General features: G+C 34.7%; 1 protein-coding gene and 1 non-coding gene across 3 annotated transcripts in view; one reads left to right on the top strand and one right to left on the bottom strand.

Moving 5' to 3' along the window:
* Positions 1–16,929, bottom strand: part of PTPN2 (protein tyrosine phosphatase non-receptor type 2) — a 125,653-nt gene that overhangs the window by 20,166 nt on the left and 88,558 nt on the right. For both annotated transcript variants that reach the window (XM_054587323.1, XM_054587322.1), the window contains exons 6-8: positions 10,411–10,620; positions 9,342–9,494; positions 4,301–4,482 (exon numbers count right to left, since the gene is read on the bottom strand). In XM_054587323.1, coding sequence (XP_054443298.1) covers positions 4,301–4,482; positions 9,342–9,494; positions 10,411–10,620 — 545 coding nt within the window. The remainder of the gene's footprint in view (positions 1–4,300; positions 4,483–9,341; positions 9,495–10,410; positions 10,621–16,929) is intronic.
* On the top strand, positions 12,203–12,312 carry LOC129081835 (small nucleolar RNA SNORA32). Its single transcript, XR_008530350.1, has one exon. It is a non-coding gene; the product is annotated as a small nucleolar RNA SNORA32 (small nucleolar RNA).

Below are 16,929 nucleotides of genomic sequence, written 5' to 3'. Positions count from 1 at the left end.
TAAACAAAAGAATAAAACATTTATATAAATACGGAATTAGTACTACCCATGTATAATGCACATCCTTATTTTTCCCTCTAAAATTTGGACAAAAGAAGTGTGCGTTATACATGGCAAAATACGGTATATGCACCCAACAGAGGAGCACCTAAATATATATGGAAGATCTTAGAGAACCTTAAGAAAGATATTGGCTGCAACACACTCATTGTAGGGGATTTTAACACCCCACTGTCAACAATGGATAGCTCCTGCAGGCAAAGAATCAACAAGGATATATTGAACAACACTAGATCAAATGGACTTAACTGATATACAGAAACTTTCATCACATAGAAGAAAAATACACATCCTTTTCAAATGCACATGGAACATTTTCAAAGACAGATCACATGGTAGAACACAAAAGAAGCCTCAACAAACTCAAGAAAATTGAAATAATATTTAGCATCTTCTTGGATCCCGATGGCTTCAAACTAGAAACCAACATCAAGAAAACAACTCAGAAACATTCAAGCCCTGGCTGGTGTGGCTCAGTGGATTGAGCACTGGTTTGCAATCCAGACGGTTGCTGGTCTGGGGCACATGCCTAGGTTGTAGGCTGGGTCCCTTGTTGGGGGTGCATGAGAGGCAAATACACATTGATGTTTCCCTCCTGCTGTTTCTCCTTCCCTTCCCCTCTCTAAAATAAATAAATAAAATCTTTAAAAAAAAAAACATTCCAACACATGGAGACTGAATAACATGCTATTAAATAATAAATGGGTTAACAATGTGATCAAAGAAGAAAATAAACAGTATCTGGAAACAAATGAAAATGAACATGCAACTACCCAAAACCTACGGGACACAGCAAAGGCAGTCCTGAGAGGAAGTTCACAGCAATACTGGTCTACCTAAAAAAGTTAGAAAAATAAATTAACAACCTAACCCTACATCTACAAGAACTGGAGGAACAAGAACAAACAAAGTCCAGGAGTAGTAGAAAGGAGGAAATAATCAAGATGAGAGCAGAATTAAATGATGACATAGAGACTAAACAAAACAATTCAAAGGATCAATAAATCTAGGAGCTGGTTCTTGGAAAAGATAAAAAAATTGACAAGCCGTTAACCAGACTCATCAAGAGAAAAAGAGAGAGGACCCAAATAAATAAAATCAGAAATGAAAGAGAAGTTACAACTGATACCACAGAAATACAAAGGATTATAAGAAATTACTATGAGTATTTTTGCCAATATATCTTCTAGGGCAAGGGAAATAAAAGGAAAAAGTAAACAAGTGGGACTACATCAAATTAAAAAGCTTCTGCACAGCTAAAGAAACCATTATCAAAATGAAAATGGAACTGACTGTATGGGAAAATATATTTACCTCGGACAAGGGTTTGATCTCCAAAATGTGTAAAGAACTCATATAACTCAACACCAGGAAGACAAACAATCCAATTTAAAAAATGGGCAAAGGACCTGAATAGACACTTCTCCAAGGTAGACATATAGAAGGCCCACAGACATATGGAAAGATGCTCAACATCACTAGCCATTAGAGAGATGCAAATTAAGCCACAATGAGATATCGCCTCACACAGGTCAGAATGGCCATGATAAACAAATCAACAAACAAGTGCTGGCGAGGTTGTGGAGACAAGGGAAGCCTAGTACACTGTTGGTGGGAATGCAGACTGGTGCAGCCACTGTGGAAAAGAGTTTGGAATTTCCTCAAAAAGCTGAAAATGGAACTGCGTTTTGACTCAGCAATTTCCTTGCTGGGGTTATACCCTGAGAATCCTGAAAGATCGATTCAAAATAACTTGTGCACCCCTATGTTCAAAGCAGAGTTATTTACAGTAGCTGTGTGCTCATCAGTAAATGAATGGATCAAAAAACTGTGATATATTTATACAATGGAATACTTCACAGCAGAAAGAAAGAATGAACTCCTACCTTTCATGACAGCATGGATGGAAGTAGAGAATATTATGCTAAGTGAAGTAAGCCAGTGGGTAAGTGGGTAAGCCAGTAAGCCAGACATCACATATATCATATGATCTCACCTATAAGAGGAACCTAATGAACAAAACAAACAAACAAACAAACAAACAAACAAACACACAGAACTAGAAGCATGGAAACAAGGAACAGACTGACAACAACCAGAGGAGACAGGGGCAGGGGAGGATAAGGGTGGAAAGAAGAGGAAGATACTATTCAAGGAAAAACAAGGTGGGGAATGACTGTGGGGGGGCAAGTGTTGGGTGGGCAGCGGAGGGCAAAGGGGGAAAATCTGGAACAACTGTAATAGAACAACAATAAAGTATTTAACAAAAAAAATCTGTCACAGTGATGTAAAGTGCAACACAGGAAATACAGACAATAATACTCTAATAACTACGTGTAGTGTCAGGTGGGTATGAGATTTATCGAAATGATCACTTTACTAAGTTATATGTCTAATCACTGGGGTATACACCTGAAACTACTATAATAATATATGTTAAGTGTAACTGAAAAATAAAAATGATTTAAAAATGAAAAGAAGATACTGTATGTATATGAATATACAGAACTTACATATAACATGTACAAGTTTAAAAACACTGAAAGTTACTATTTATGATACACTGATCTCTTTTATTCTGTCATTTAACTCTGGTTTCAATTTTATTTTATTCTATTATTTAAAAAATTGATTTCATGATTATGAGAATGTGACCTTCAATATAAAAACACTGATTTGAAGGATATTTAACAATGAAAATAAAAAAAGTACTGGCTTCTATTCCTTTGAAACAAATTCTTTCAATAAGATTTTGATTTATTTTATTAGCATCTCTAATGCAAAGCTATAGATCAATACTAAAATTATGACTAAACAATAAAATTTTTCAGAATAATCATTTTATGCTTTTTTACTTCTCTATAACCTTGCTCTGTCAATTAGTCATCTCAACACACAGTTCTTACCTCCCGTGGACACCCCACCCTCTGCTTTCAAACATGCTCTGGTCTCATCATCCCAAAAGGAAGAAAACAACAACCCATGTGAGTGCTGCCACCCTCTCCCAGAAAGCTACCTTCTGCAATCACTCTCTAACTCCTGAGTGGTTTTACTGATCTGCTCTGTACCACCAAACTTGGATGAGTGACTTTCCTTGTTGCAACTATTAATATGGCTGGGCTGTGTCCTTAAAGATTAAAAATCAACACCTCTTAAGTGCTAAGGACACCGATTCTATCATCAAGCCTGTATTCCATTTAATTCTGCAAAGAGTACTACCCAAAACTATAATAACATCAAGAATCTGAGACTCTTATTACTAAAAAAGATAAAACAGTTTAAAACAATATTATTTCTTAATACAAAAGTATAAGGTGAAAGGAAAAAATAAACAACTCTATGCTTTAACTTGTAGTCTAAAATCTCTAAAGTCATAAATAAGTAGTGTTGCTAAGTCATAATAAAGTTCAATATAATATATAATAACACATATACTATGTATTGTTACCTTTTATAAAATTTTAGGTAATTTTTATTGTGGGATGAAGTGAAGCCATATCTATAGGAGACCTTAATATTCACAGCACACCCCCAAGATCCCAATATACCAAATATAACTACAGCATAAGATTTTCCACAATAAAAAGCAATCTGACACAATGAAAAGTAACTGTCATTCAGACATACCAAAGAGTAAGAAAAAGAGCTCATTTACTTTCTAAGTGACTCATACCTCATGATAACAGGACAGCTTCATAATGCGTATGGGATAATTAGAGTCTTAAAAATATATATAATTTTTAATTTTAAAATTTGAATAGTTTATACATTCCTATGGATTCAAAACTCAAAAAGTATAAAAAGGCAATTTATGTGATTTTTAAAACCTTTTTTATTTTTATAATAATGGAATTAAGCTTTTATATTCAACTACTTTATAATTTTATAAAAGTCATATTACTAATTACACTATAATTATAGTACAAATGCTACATAATTGTATATTCATACCATTTATATTCTGTATCATGCTATATATTTTAGCATTTAATTATACTATATATTAACTTCTGTCCTCAATTAGTATTTTGTTACACCATTTCCAACTGGTGTCTGTCTGTAAGTATTGGCTTCTTAGTAGAACTGAAAGCTCTTTGAGATTGTTATCATATACCATTGAAATACCCTCAGGTAATTAATAAATGGTTATATTAATTCAAAAACCAAAGTGCCTACATCAGCTCACACATATTGACCTTTTGAAAACACAGTCTCATCTTTTCAAGTACGTTATTCTTACCTTTCACTGTTCTCTTCCACAGTATCTTGCATTTTGGAGGATAGTCCTGTATATCTGTCACCTGTCAGTTTTTCTTCTTCTAGCCCTATCCTGTTCCCATTGTATTTTTCAGTCATTATTTTGGTTGGTGAATGATCAAAAGCAGGACATAAATCTTCTTTAGAAAGTTCTTTCCACCGTTTCTAGGTAAGGAAAATAAAAAACAAATGCAAACACTCAAATTTTGGTTCTCAATATTAATTTATGAATTGAAATTCTATAGTCAACTTAAGAAAGCTCTGCTCTGTAATGCTAACAGAAGATGGAAAGAAGACCTAGTTAAAATATTAGTCATAGTAAGAAGATTTTAGCTGAAGCCAGATTTTGCTGGACTCCTAATCTGCAGGGATGTAACACTGGAAGAAGTGATCTAGTATCTCCTTGTTCCTTGCCACTGTCTAATCTAATGCAGAACCTAAGGTGAGATTTCCAAGCTGTTCCCCATGAAGCAAGAGGACTTTAATTTGGTTGTCCCTACTAGGCAGACTAGCAGCTCCAGGCAGCTAGCCCACCACCAGGTTAGGAAAAACTCCTCTAGCATGAATAGACTTCAAAGTAGGCAGGATTTAGACCATGACAAAAAGAAATTACCTTTTTTTCCCTCTAAGAAATAGGAATATCATCACCTACCCCAGAAACATGTTGTGATTAATAAGATGACATGTGAAAGGGCCTAGCATCATGTCTGGAAAACTTTAGTTTCCTTTGCCCTTACCAATACCATTCCTAGAGAGGACAAGGAAGAAAAGGTGCAGAGTATATCTGGGCCTCTGGAAGATGAAGGCAATGACAAAGTACAAGCCAGGAAGGGAGAAGACAAGTATAACGTAGACATAGCGGGGCAATGGCTGCCAAGTCTTTCAAGCCCTGGGAAGATAACCATTCATCTCCCCGACAATAACCACAGAGTAGTAGAAGATGCAGCAGGGAGAGCCAATGGTTTTGATTACTTGTTAACTTTTACATTGGTGCAAAATGACTTGCCATACAGGGGGTGGCCCTCTTTGAAGATCCTATCATGGAAAGATGGAGTCTTGAATCTAATGAATAAGGAACTCTAAGGCTATTTTATCACAATTTTAATGATTTTCAAAAGAAATGTAACAATGCAACTAATACTTTTTTGGAAGTTATGCAATGCTCACTCCCTTGAGTTTAGTGCAAAATAGCATTGTTTTTTGCACTAAACACTATGGCTGTACACACTGCCTGCAACCTCATGCATTTCTCCATAAAGAAAGCCCCTCAAAGGAGCAGTAAAATGATGTAATTAAACTCAAAACTCACTGTAATTTGTTAAAAGTATTTCATTTACTAAATACTTTCTTAGTAGTGTCAAATTTCCAGCCAGAGATCTTCAAAACCAACTCTGAATTACCAAACTGGATTAGTTACTTTGCGAGGTTTACTGTCATCATTGATACTGGAAGTGTACTAATAAGTATGTGGTAATTCCAGCAACTACATTGTGTATTTATGTCTGACCTTGTACCAAGAGAGATGTAAGGTAAATGCTATCTTTATTAGAGACCACTAGAAGTTATTTATATTCATCTAGGTAGGTGAAGGTAATTGAAGATTCTGTAAATGAATGCTTTATATCCACATATGCCAGCCACCTTCACTTAAAACTGTATCCAATAATGAAAATATCACTATATCATAGAAATCTAAATTAAGACTGAAGGTGAAGACAGATGCCTCCTTTTAGGAAAAAGTAACAGAGATGGAAAGTTACAGGTATTGGGGGCCACTGAACAGACCATTTTCCAGATGGAGATAACACAGGTTCTGGAAGTATCCCCTCCCCCACAACTACTATTGTGCTCACATTAGAAAGAAGCTTCCTTCTTCCTTCTTACAAATATTAAGTTTTCCCAAAACCTAGAGGCAAAGAGGAGTTAGGTGTATAGAGAGAAATAAGAATTTCATAAATTGGTTATCATATCCATATATATAAAAGGAGGTATTTTTAAGGTAAAGTTATATTATTTAGTCTGGGGTGTCTACTTATAAAAAGTAACTTTACATCTTTGTAACAATAAAGTTTTATGGTTTAATATTTCAGGGAACATTATATCTCTTAGATATCTATTCTAAGCTAAGGTTCTAGTACAGCACTTTCCAACGAAATATAATGTGAGCCACATATATAATTTTAGACTGTCTTAGCCATGTTTTTTAAAAAGATAAATTTTAACAATGTTTTATTTAACTGAATACTTTAAAATACTGCCATCTAAACATATAATCAGTATTTTTAAATTATTGAGATATTTCACATTTTTTCTCCCTGTATGTAATCTTCAAAATTTGGTGTTTATTTTACATTTTAAGCAGATCTTGATTCAGACTAGCCATATTGCAAGTACAGAATATCTCCTGTTTTTCAAAAGTTCCCATTATGAGCCGCTTTCCTTATACAAAAAGACCTACAATTGTCAGTGTTCACTAACTGAAAGAAATCTGAAGGATTTTCACTTCTGTGAAAATACATTCAGCGTTTGTTTTGCAGCAAGCTGTTATAGAGGCAACGTACATCTTGAGCAGCAAGAGTGACCACTTTTACTACAGGGGTTGGCAAAAGTAGGTTTACAGTTGTTCGTATGGAAAAAGATAAGCAGGTTATGATTACTACAATAGCTTTATTAACTCAAAAGAATGTCACAATGGCACAGTGTACTTAGGTGCAATTTCTTAAGTGCTCAAATAATACAAGAATAAACTGTTTCATGTACTCACAACTGTAAACCTACTTTTGCACACCCCTGTATATATTAGTGTTGTTTTAGGTTTTACGTACTATTTTTTTAAAAGATTTTATTTATTTACTTTTAGAGAGAGGGGAAGAGAGAGAGAAAGAGAGGGAGAAAAAAAATCAATGTGTGGTTGCCTCTTGTATGCCCCCAACTGAGGACCCAGCCTGCAACACAGGCATGTGCCCTGACTAGGAATTAAACCGGCAACCCTATAGTTTACAGGCTGGCACTCAATTTACTGGGCCACGCCAGCTAGAGCAAGTTTTATGTATTATCTGGTATGGTTTTGTAGGTTATTTTTTGGGTCTGAGAATGCACAAAAATGTTCCCATATAAAATAATAGTAATTGCTTCTTTGCTTTATGCCATTTCAGCTTACAAAAGTTTCATATGGGAATCTTCCATTTTCAGATGGTGGGGAAACCTACACTCAATAGCACATGTAGTTAATGGCTATATTGTTGGATAGTGGAGCTCTAGATGAAAAAACATCTATGTAAAGAAAAACAAGTCCACATACATAAATACATGTGCCTGGAAGAATACATATATGCCAAAACTGTTACAAATTTGGGGTGGGTGAGTTAACAAGGACTTCCACTTTGTACATGATGTATTTCCATACTCTTTTAATTATTTTATGTCCAACATGTACTCATTAATCATTTTTATAATTAAAAAAAAACCTCACAGCACCTCATAAATTACTGGTTTTGCTAAAATAATTTTGTGGAAACTGACCCTTCCAAATGAAAAACATATTGGTAACAAAGGTGTAGCAAAGACTCTGAGCACCTGAAAAATCCAGAGACATTTCCAATGTCCTTTCTGGAACTGGGGCAGAAAATGCTTTGGATTTTTAATGGGATGCTAATGATGCCAAACTGACAGTGTGATGGCTATGACACATCAGATAAACTGGGGCAGAAAACATTCTTCAAGGCCACAATGTGCATTGTCATAATAATGAAGACCACACATAAAAAAATGTGTCCATATAACTCATCTCTGTAGTGAAAAAGATCTCCAAAGTAATATATATATTCTAAAACTACAAAAACAGAAGTTGAAAAACTTTAAACTGGTGGGGAGAATACTATTCAAAGGATAGCACACTTTCCCTACAATTACTCACTCTGTAAGAACCACCAGGAAATAAGCAATGAGTGGCAACAACGGAGGCTACGCAAGTCAGTAGAAAAATTTGGTCTAACTAGTTAACTTTTTTTAAAATTCCAGATTTAAAATGGTAAATGGTCACTGAAGTAAAAGCAGAGAGACATTTTCCTAATCTTAAAACACTTGAGATAATTTTTTAAATCACTGTTCAATGCCAAGCAAACTTGATGTTCCAAAAGTCTAACTTCTGAAGTAGGGCCTCATGTTTTGTGGGCCTTAATCTTACATACTTATTGTTTTACAAACTGATGACACTGAGTAACCTAATGTTTCTCTTCAATAAAATTTTTTTTAAATGCTATTAAAAGATTCAAAAAATTTTTCAATGAAACTTAAAAGACTTATTCAAAATATTGTTTTAGCTAGTAACTACAGAAATTAAAGAGCTGGTAAATGTGTTCATAAAAGAGAAATATAAAGAAAGAGATTCTATTAATTTATGTCCAACACTATGTGATCAGATCAGACAAGAAATGGAGATCTGTTGTTGTTACTTTGCTGTTTCTACTTTATACTTTATGTTAGTACATAACATGGCTTCTGATAATCAGTCATTGAACTTAGCTTTTGCAAATGTGGAATAAGAATACTTTCGTGAGAATAAAACCACCAACCCAAGAAAATATAACATTCCACTGGAATTTTATTATATCTGTCATAAATACTCAAGTTGCTCATTATTATAAAATGAAATATTTATTATATAAACTATGTATTCTGTAATCCCAGGCCAAGTTTTTAATGGGTAAAAGCATGTAAATTTTCAGGTTTATTTTAATGATCAAATGCTTAAACCCTCCCTACATGAAAATTTTATTTTCTTTAATGTAATCTTGTTCCCAATAGAGCTTTTGAGTAATAGGAAGGATTTCACATGAGGCTCAGGCATGTATGAGGTAGTGAGTTTAATTTTATAATTTTAAGATAGCCAGGTGGATTTATCACATTAATTTAACTAAGCTTTTTGGAAAGAAGGGAGAATATAAGTGCTTAAATCAAGTGCAGTTATTTGATGCTGATCATATTTATTACACAGGTATTATTTTTCCCCTGAAAAAGTTTACCTGTATATTTGAATCACCCTTTATAAACTTTGCTCCTTCTATTATAGTCATGTATGAAAATCTGAGTTGATCTGGTGTCTGAATAAGTCCCATTCGATATTTTCTCATATTCAGTAACAGTTGTTTAATGTTAATATCATCTCCTTTTTCCATCTGCAAGAAAGGCAGAAAGTAAATTATTCAAGCCCTTTGTTTTGGAGTCCAGGAAAGAGAAGCAAAAAAGGATAATTGCTAAGAGTTTTGTTAAATCCTATGTTCTTCCTCAAAACTGAGGATAAATTATCACTGAAGCTCTAAGTTATATACAAAACCACCATCCCCAGACACCCATCCTCCCCACGCCTGACCTGTTTCAAGTAGTAGATTGAGGACTTTTAGTCCTTTAACTGATTCGTAATCAATTCTGAATCAATCACAACAACTTCATTCACTGTGGCCAGTGTTTGGTCTAAGGAAGGATTTATGGACAATCTGGCATAATATAAAGAAGAACTGCTCTTCTTGTCAAGAGTAAAACTTTTTGCCCAGTGCCCTTCTGCCTTCATATCTGTGTACAGCAGCCTTCTGGAGACAGTGAAGGAGGAGGACAGAAAGAACCTAGATCCACAAAGACACTGCTGAGCCACTGCACCAGCCCTGGACTATTGATCTGGTATTATAACCACAATATTCTCCCCCAAAACTGAAAAAGAAAAAAGTGCTGAAATTACATTCAGCAGGGAATAGACACACACATGATTCAGTTTTAACACTCATCATTAACAGAATGAACACTGGAGTTTTAAACACGTCAAAGTTCACTTTAATGTAACAATCTAATTTTTGATTGAAGTATAATATATACAGGCTGAGTACTAAAGTAATACAGTAGATGTGTTAAGACGCAACTGTTCTTATACCCTACAAGTACAACTGAAAGAGTATAAATGAATTTCTCAGGTTTTTCCCCGTCAAAGGGCAGAAGTTTAAGTTTAAAAATCACAGTTCTAGGATACTGACATTAGACCTTACTTCTGTCAATGAAAACAAAAGTAAACAAGCCTAAAATTAGATCATAAGATGCACTTACCAGAACAAGACAGGTATCTACTAGAGCAAAGGTGCCTGACCGCCCAATGCCTGCACTACAGTGGATCACTGCCGGCCCATGTTCGGGATTCAAGGAGCCAGATTCTCTCACTTTAAATAAGAAATTGAGAAATGAAGCTGGTGATTCAGGGACTCCAAAATCTGGCCAGGTAGTATAATGAAAGTGAGATATTGTTCTGGTTTCACCACTCTAAAAAGTAAAAATCAAGGGGAAAAGTTAGTTCTATTTTTTTTCTTTGAAAAAACTACTTCAGAATGTTTATGTGTTTTGTGTAATGCTTTTAATCCTATGGACTTTTTGTACCATGATTCTTCCTTTGGTTTTTGATAATCACCTACACAAGTTTGGAAAGATTTCCTTTAGGAGAATTTAGAATATATTAATAATAGCTAACATATTATTTTGTAGATGTGTTCCAAGTTTTTCATGTATTAATCCTATAACAATCCTATTTAAAAATCCTATTTAAAAATGAGAAAACTGATGCAAAAGGTGAGATAATTTATCCAAGGTCACATATTTAGAAAATGGTAGAGCCAGAATTTGAAGAAGCAGTTGGTGCAGCACTTAAAAGTTCTTACCCACTAACCTGTACCATATATATTGCCAATGCTTCCTTTAATTCATACTTGATGTTGAGGGGATTCTTTTTTTCCCCCCTATTTTAAAAATGTCTGCCAGTATAATTTTACATTCTTTATTGGTTTTCTTTTAAGAATTCCAAAATTTTTTTAGATATAATCTTTCCCATTCTATAAATTATCTTTTATGCTGTGTTACACAGGCATAGAGGAACAACTCAAGAATAAATTTTAAAAATCTTCTAATTGCTGCTTTTCCCCATGGTAATAATTTCCAGTCCTAAAACTGTTAATATGCCTTTGCTGATATGCTAAATGGTTTACCAACATGCTAAATGTTTCCTATCTCTTAAAGCCTGCCTGGCATTCACCATCACTTCCTGGATGGTCCTGATGATCTTATATTTCTGACTTACTCATTATGAAAATGTTCCTTAGCTTTTGCTAATTGCTTTTTGCTCTAAGGAGCACTTTTGTACCTTATTCTCTTCATTTCTGTAAATGAACATGTCTTTGAAGAATTTTTCAGTTATATTGTAAGACTTTTTTGGAGGAAAAAGCCATAGAATTAACATGAAAAATCATGAAAATTTTTAATGGTAAACAGCGAAACATTATTACAGCATCCTGCTTTCAATACAAATTTTCAAAATTAAAGTCAGCTTTCATTTTTAAAAAAATAAAATTTCCCTCTCTTCAGTAGAAATTAAGAGTCCTAAATCCTAGACTAAATTATATCAGGTATAGCACTGATAAAAGTGTAGAAATTTAAAAATTTTAAAAAGTTTAATTATATAGTTTTAGTGATTAATTCTTCCAAATATCCAGCTTTCATCATTCCAAATATATCATGATCCATAGGTTCTCAGTATACTGAGGTACTAGATTTTTTATTAACTAACTAAAATGATCATTGTTGTTACTAGACTTCAAAATATTTCCATATTAAGTATGTTAAGTGAAAAAGCCAAGACTCCAAAAGATATCTACTGTATGACTCCACTTATATGACAGTCTGGAAAAGGCAAAACTGTAGGAATAGAAGCCAGCTCAGTGGTTGCGAGGAGCTGGGAGTGGGGGGCAGTGCTGATTGTATACAGGCAGCATAAGAAAAATTGGGGGAAAAATGTTGGTAGTGCTAAAACTGGTCTGTATCTTGATGGAGTTGAAATATCATACAACTGAATGCATTGTCAAAACCCACAGAACTGTTCATTTGCCATGGACATGACCACAAAACATTTTACCGCTAGGTTTTCTTTCTGCTACCTTGCTAGCATTCAGCCTATTGGGAACATTTAAAAAACAAAAACAAACAAAAAAAAAACCCACAGAACTGTACAAAAAAACTGTATCTTACCATATGTAAAAAAGAGAATTAAATCTATTGTATTAAAAAAAACGTATTTAAAACATTCCAAATTAAAAAGGCTTTTAAAAAGTTAAAATTGTACAGGTGACAACCTGACAGTGGTCATTAGGTACCATGCAGTGCTGCTCGTGCACAACAGGGCCAGATGATCCACGTGAGCATGAAACCTGCCTGCGCAGGACCTGTGCTCCTTATGGTATGGCCCACTGTTCCTAAGTGACTGTATGCTCAATTATTGTATCACCTCCTGGCTCAAATCCTATGGTTATCTCACAATCATGAATGACTGCTTTTTCTTTGCTTGTATGATTTTGGCTCAAGACCAGTGGCCCCTTGTTCAATTTTTTCAAATTCAGGTCACGCTGTCTGGGTTATTCAAAGCCAGTTCCCAGAAATGCTCACAACTATTTGTATGATACAGTCTTTGAATGATACAGACTAATAGAATTTTGAAAATCTGTCTTTTTCTTCTCTATTAGAGCAACTAAAAAATTCCTTTATTAATTTACTCTTACTGGAAAAAAAAGGAGATTCAAAAAGCACAGCTCACAAATCATAAACATCCCAAAAGACCACATAAAGCAGTAAGAGCCTTATGTTATTCTGCGGTATAAAATAAATATTTATATGCATGATTAGACCCCTTTTCCCTCTTTTTCATGTGGAGAAAAAAGGCTTGCCAAAGGATAGAGAGCTAAAACAAAATTCATCTTTATTCCAAACAAGCTCTACTTTTAGACTTGAGAATATATGACAAACTCCTTATTTCAAAACTGTGGAAGCTACCCTTCTCCGAAGTCACCAAGTTACATCAGTTTTCCCTTGGCAATGCCCAGGTGGTCCATCCCATCCCTCTTCCACAGCTGCACCTCACACCCACACACACCTAGTTTTCCCCCCGATTGCATAGCTGTCCCTTCTCCAGCTGCTCTATAGATGCCTGACCAATTCTCTCTGTACAACGTTGCATTATGTATACAACACTCTACACAAAGATGTCAAGTGGTTTGCTGTTCTTTTTAATGCAAAAATCTCATTTACATTTTTTTGAAGGAGAATTCTAAATTTAAAGTCTTTGAATAAGGATATCAAACTCATTATACAGGGTGGGGTAAAAGTAGGTTTACAGTTGCTCATATGAAAAATAATACAATAATTAATAAATAATGATACAAGAATACACTGTTTTCCACACTCTTAACTGTAAATCTACCTTTGCCCCCCTTGTAAACAGAGGCCAGAAAGATAATCTGAGTTGAGCAGGTATAAGACAATAGGGAGCTGTTAGGCTTATTGCAACGGCAATTTAAGTGTATGTCTAAAGCCATTCAAGTTAACCATTCTTTTCATCATCAGTATACATAAAATATTTTCTAATTATTATAAAGATCTATACAGCTCTATAGCTCCAGGCCTAATTATTTTTACACTTCTGAGCATATATAAAGGGTACCAAGAGTATGTTTCCAAAAGACTTCCATAAGCCCCAATTTCATCATCGGTAAATAGGGTTAAAAATAGTACTTATCTTAGAAGGCTATCATGAGGAATAAATGAAATAATGAATGCGAAGCGCTTAATGCATACTTGCACATGATAGAGCTTAATAGATACTGGCTATTTCTGAAACTATTATACTCACTAATTTATTGTAGCCCCTAACAAGCTCCAATCAATTTAAAACTCTCCACATTTTCAGTTTCTTCACTTAATATTTCCTCTGCACCTGAAGACGAATGAAGTTTGTTAACCCCATCTCCTAAATAACAGATTTAATATATCAAGTCTGTACCCTCATGGTCACTGTCTTAGTTCAGGCTCTCATTATTTTTGCCAGGATCATTATTACTGTCCCTGTTAAATATTTGGTTACTTTAATTTATTTTTAAAGATTAATAGAACTCACAAGATCTGTAGGAGAGGAGAGTGACAGGATAGTTAGGCACAGGGATTTCACTCTAAGCAAAGAAAAGCAACACGCAGAGGTATGAGCCGCCAAGGAAAAACTTACGAGAGAAGTGTAAGTCATTTAACAAGAAGAAATCCTGAGTGCCTGAAGGAGATGAGGTAGACAAGGAGGCAAGGACCCGGCTGGGCTGGGTCAGACTTCTGCATGGGCCATGGAAGGTTTTTAGAGTGAGGTGGAAGAATCATGCCTGTTTGAGAATAGCCATGCAGGTGCAGTGTGGTTAACAATGTACTCTGTGCAATGAAAGAGAGGAGTTCAAAGGTAACAGGTAAGAACCCTGCCCATGGGAATTTAAAAACCTTGTTATGTAAAGTAAAAATATATACACACAGAGGAAATGAATAGGCCAGTAAACTGGTAAAATTTAAATTAAGGATAGAAGCGCATAGCTTTTAGAAATGGATGTATCACAGATATATTAAGACCTAATTAGGAAATTGGGCTCAAGTGGTAGTGCCTGGAAGAGCGGTAGGCTATAAATAGGAAGACAGGAGACAAGGACATTCCAAGTGAGACCAACTTTTAAGCTATTTTGACTCAAATCTCAGCTAAACATCATAATAATTAGGCACTCATCTGTTTGGGGCAAATACACAGAAACAAGAAAAATAGAAGGCCGGCTGTCAGTGTCACAATAGTACTCCTGGAACTTGATAAATATTAAGTTGGCCAACAATATTATGGAAAATAGTGAAGGGCATCTAAAATGAAAAAAATGAAGTATGAATAAGCACACTAGGTGACCTTATTATATTTTAAAAGCCCCTGAAAACGATCTTCATAGCTTAAGCCACAGGGCCACTTTAAAAGCAAAAATGGAATCTCATCATTCAGGGGCAAAGGTTCAAACTCTTAGCTCTAATCAAGACACTGGAAAAATACTGCTGATATGTAGCTTTACTGTTCCATTAGACAAAAGGTTTGTAAAAGAGCAGTGCCTGCACAGACAACTTTGGACCTGGATTTGCTAATAGCTACAAGCCAGACTCCTTTAGAAGCCAAATGGTTCTCTGCGGCTCAGGAATCTCAGCTAAGATCTACAGGTGGGTTGGCTATCACTCCCCTACTTTATCACCTCTTGCTCCCTTGTTACTTCTTTCTCCTTCATCTTTTTGATTGCCCTCACACCCACAGTACTTTCCAATTCATTAATACTACAAAGGAAACACATACAGACAACTAAAGCTAATAACTGCGGATCTGGCACTGAATCTTAGGCACTGTTATATAGTATTAATTCACTTGATCCTTATAACAAACCCTCTAAGATAGGTACACATCATTATCCTCATTTTGTATATGAGAAAACTGAAAACAGAGGTTACTTAATCACATAGCCAGTAACAGCTGAGCTGGGATTTAAACTCAGGCAATCTGGTTTCAGAGGCTAAATATTCAACCAAATGCAATTCTGCCTCTCAAACTGAAATGCTACTTTATTCTTCTAACATTCCTAGTTCTTACTAAAAATTGTAAAATAGAATATAAACAAATTGTTGCTATTTAATTATGGCAGACTCTGAACCCAGGCCAGTAAGAAATCACACAGTTGCTAGAAACTAAAACATAGTGGTTAGCCAGCTCACATGGTGACCTCATTCAGAAAGATGTTTTAGGACCAACAATTAGCATCTTTTTTCAAAAGACTTAACTCCATGTCATTAGAAGTTAGGAGATCTGGATTTGAGCTCTGATTTGTTATTTTTTAGCTGAGTCATCTATTTATAGAAAAAAATCCTATACCTTAATGGATTTTAGGGTTTAAAAAAATGAAACATATGGATATTAAGAATATTTACTCTGTCCACATTCCAGGAAGACTGTGGGTCAAATGGTATATATGTGAAAGTGCTTTGCAAACTAATCAACAAAATACAAAAGTCATTCTACTTTATTAGCTGAGATATAATCAATTTTCAATTAGGTTTCAGAAACAGGGAAAGACATCTATGCCCTTCTCCATTTTAATGCCATAAGTAGATGAGGTACCTGGGAAAAATACCAAGACAAGAGGATGCAGAGAACCATGAGAAGTTTATGGAAATGTAGTTCTGTTTCTGGAAGTAGCACTGTACAATCCTGTATCATATAGCTGTTGATGTATCTCAATATAGCTTAAGACATATATAAATGGAATAGTTGGTGCAGAATAAATACGGTAAGGGAAATTTAAAAATAAGTGTAAGCTCTATAATTCCCACCCTTGAGACTTCTTTGATGACCTAAAGAGATCACATAATAAGCTTGGTTATGGATGTCATGGGTAGCTGGACCTGGGCCTTAAGCACCTAGTATGCACCTGTGCTTAAAGTATGCAATAAAAACAGGTGTTCTAAGAGATTGACCATAAAAAGTATTTCTAAGGATCTAAAAAAATACTTTCATGCATATCCCTTCTGTTGTCTACAAAGCTTTATTTTTTGTTAATAATTGTGTTACTCAATCTACTTAATGGTTAACTAAAACAGTATCTTACTTTACAGACTAGATATACATTCTAAAAGTCATTTTATGGCAAACATTTCCCTATTTTTCTAGTTTTCTTAGTTTCTAATTGCATGTCAGAATCACTCTCA

Source organism: Pteronotus mesoamericanus, unplaced genomic scaffold, assembly GCF_021234165.1.
Source record: "Pteronotus mesoamericanus isolate MK-2021 breed Mesoamerican mustached bat unplaced genomic scaffold, CSHL_Meso_final scaffold_118, whole genome shotgun sequence".
Taxonomy (NCBI): Eukaryota; Metazoa; Chordata; class Mammalia; order Chiroptera; family Mormoopidae; genus Pteronotus; species Pteronotus mesoamericanus.
Note: the sequence above shows the minus strand (reverse complement) of the source record. Positions and strands in the feature narration are given on the sequence as shown.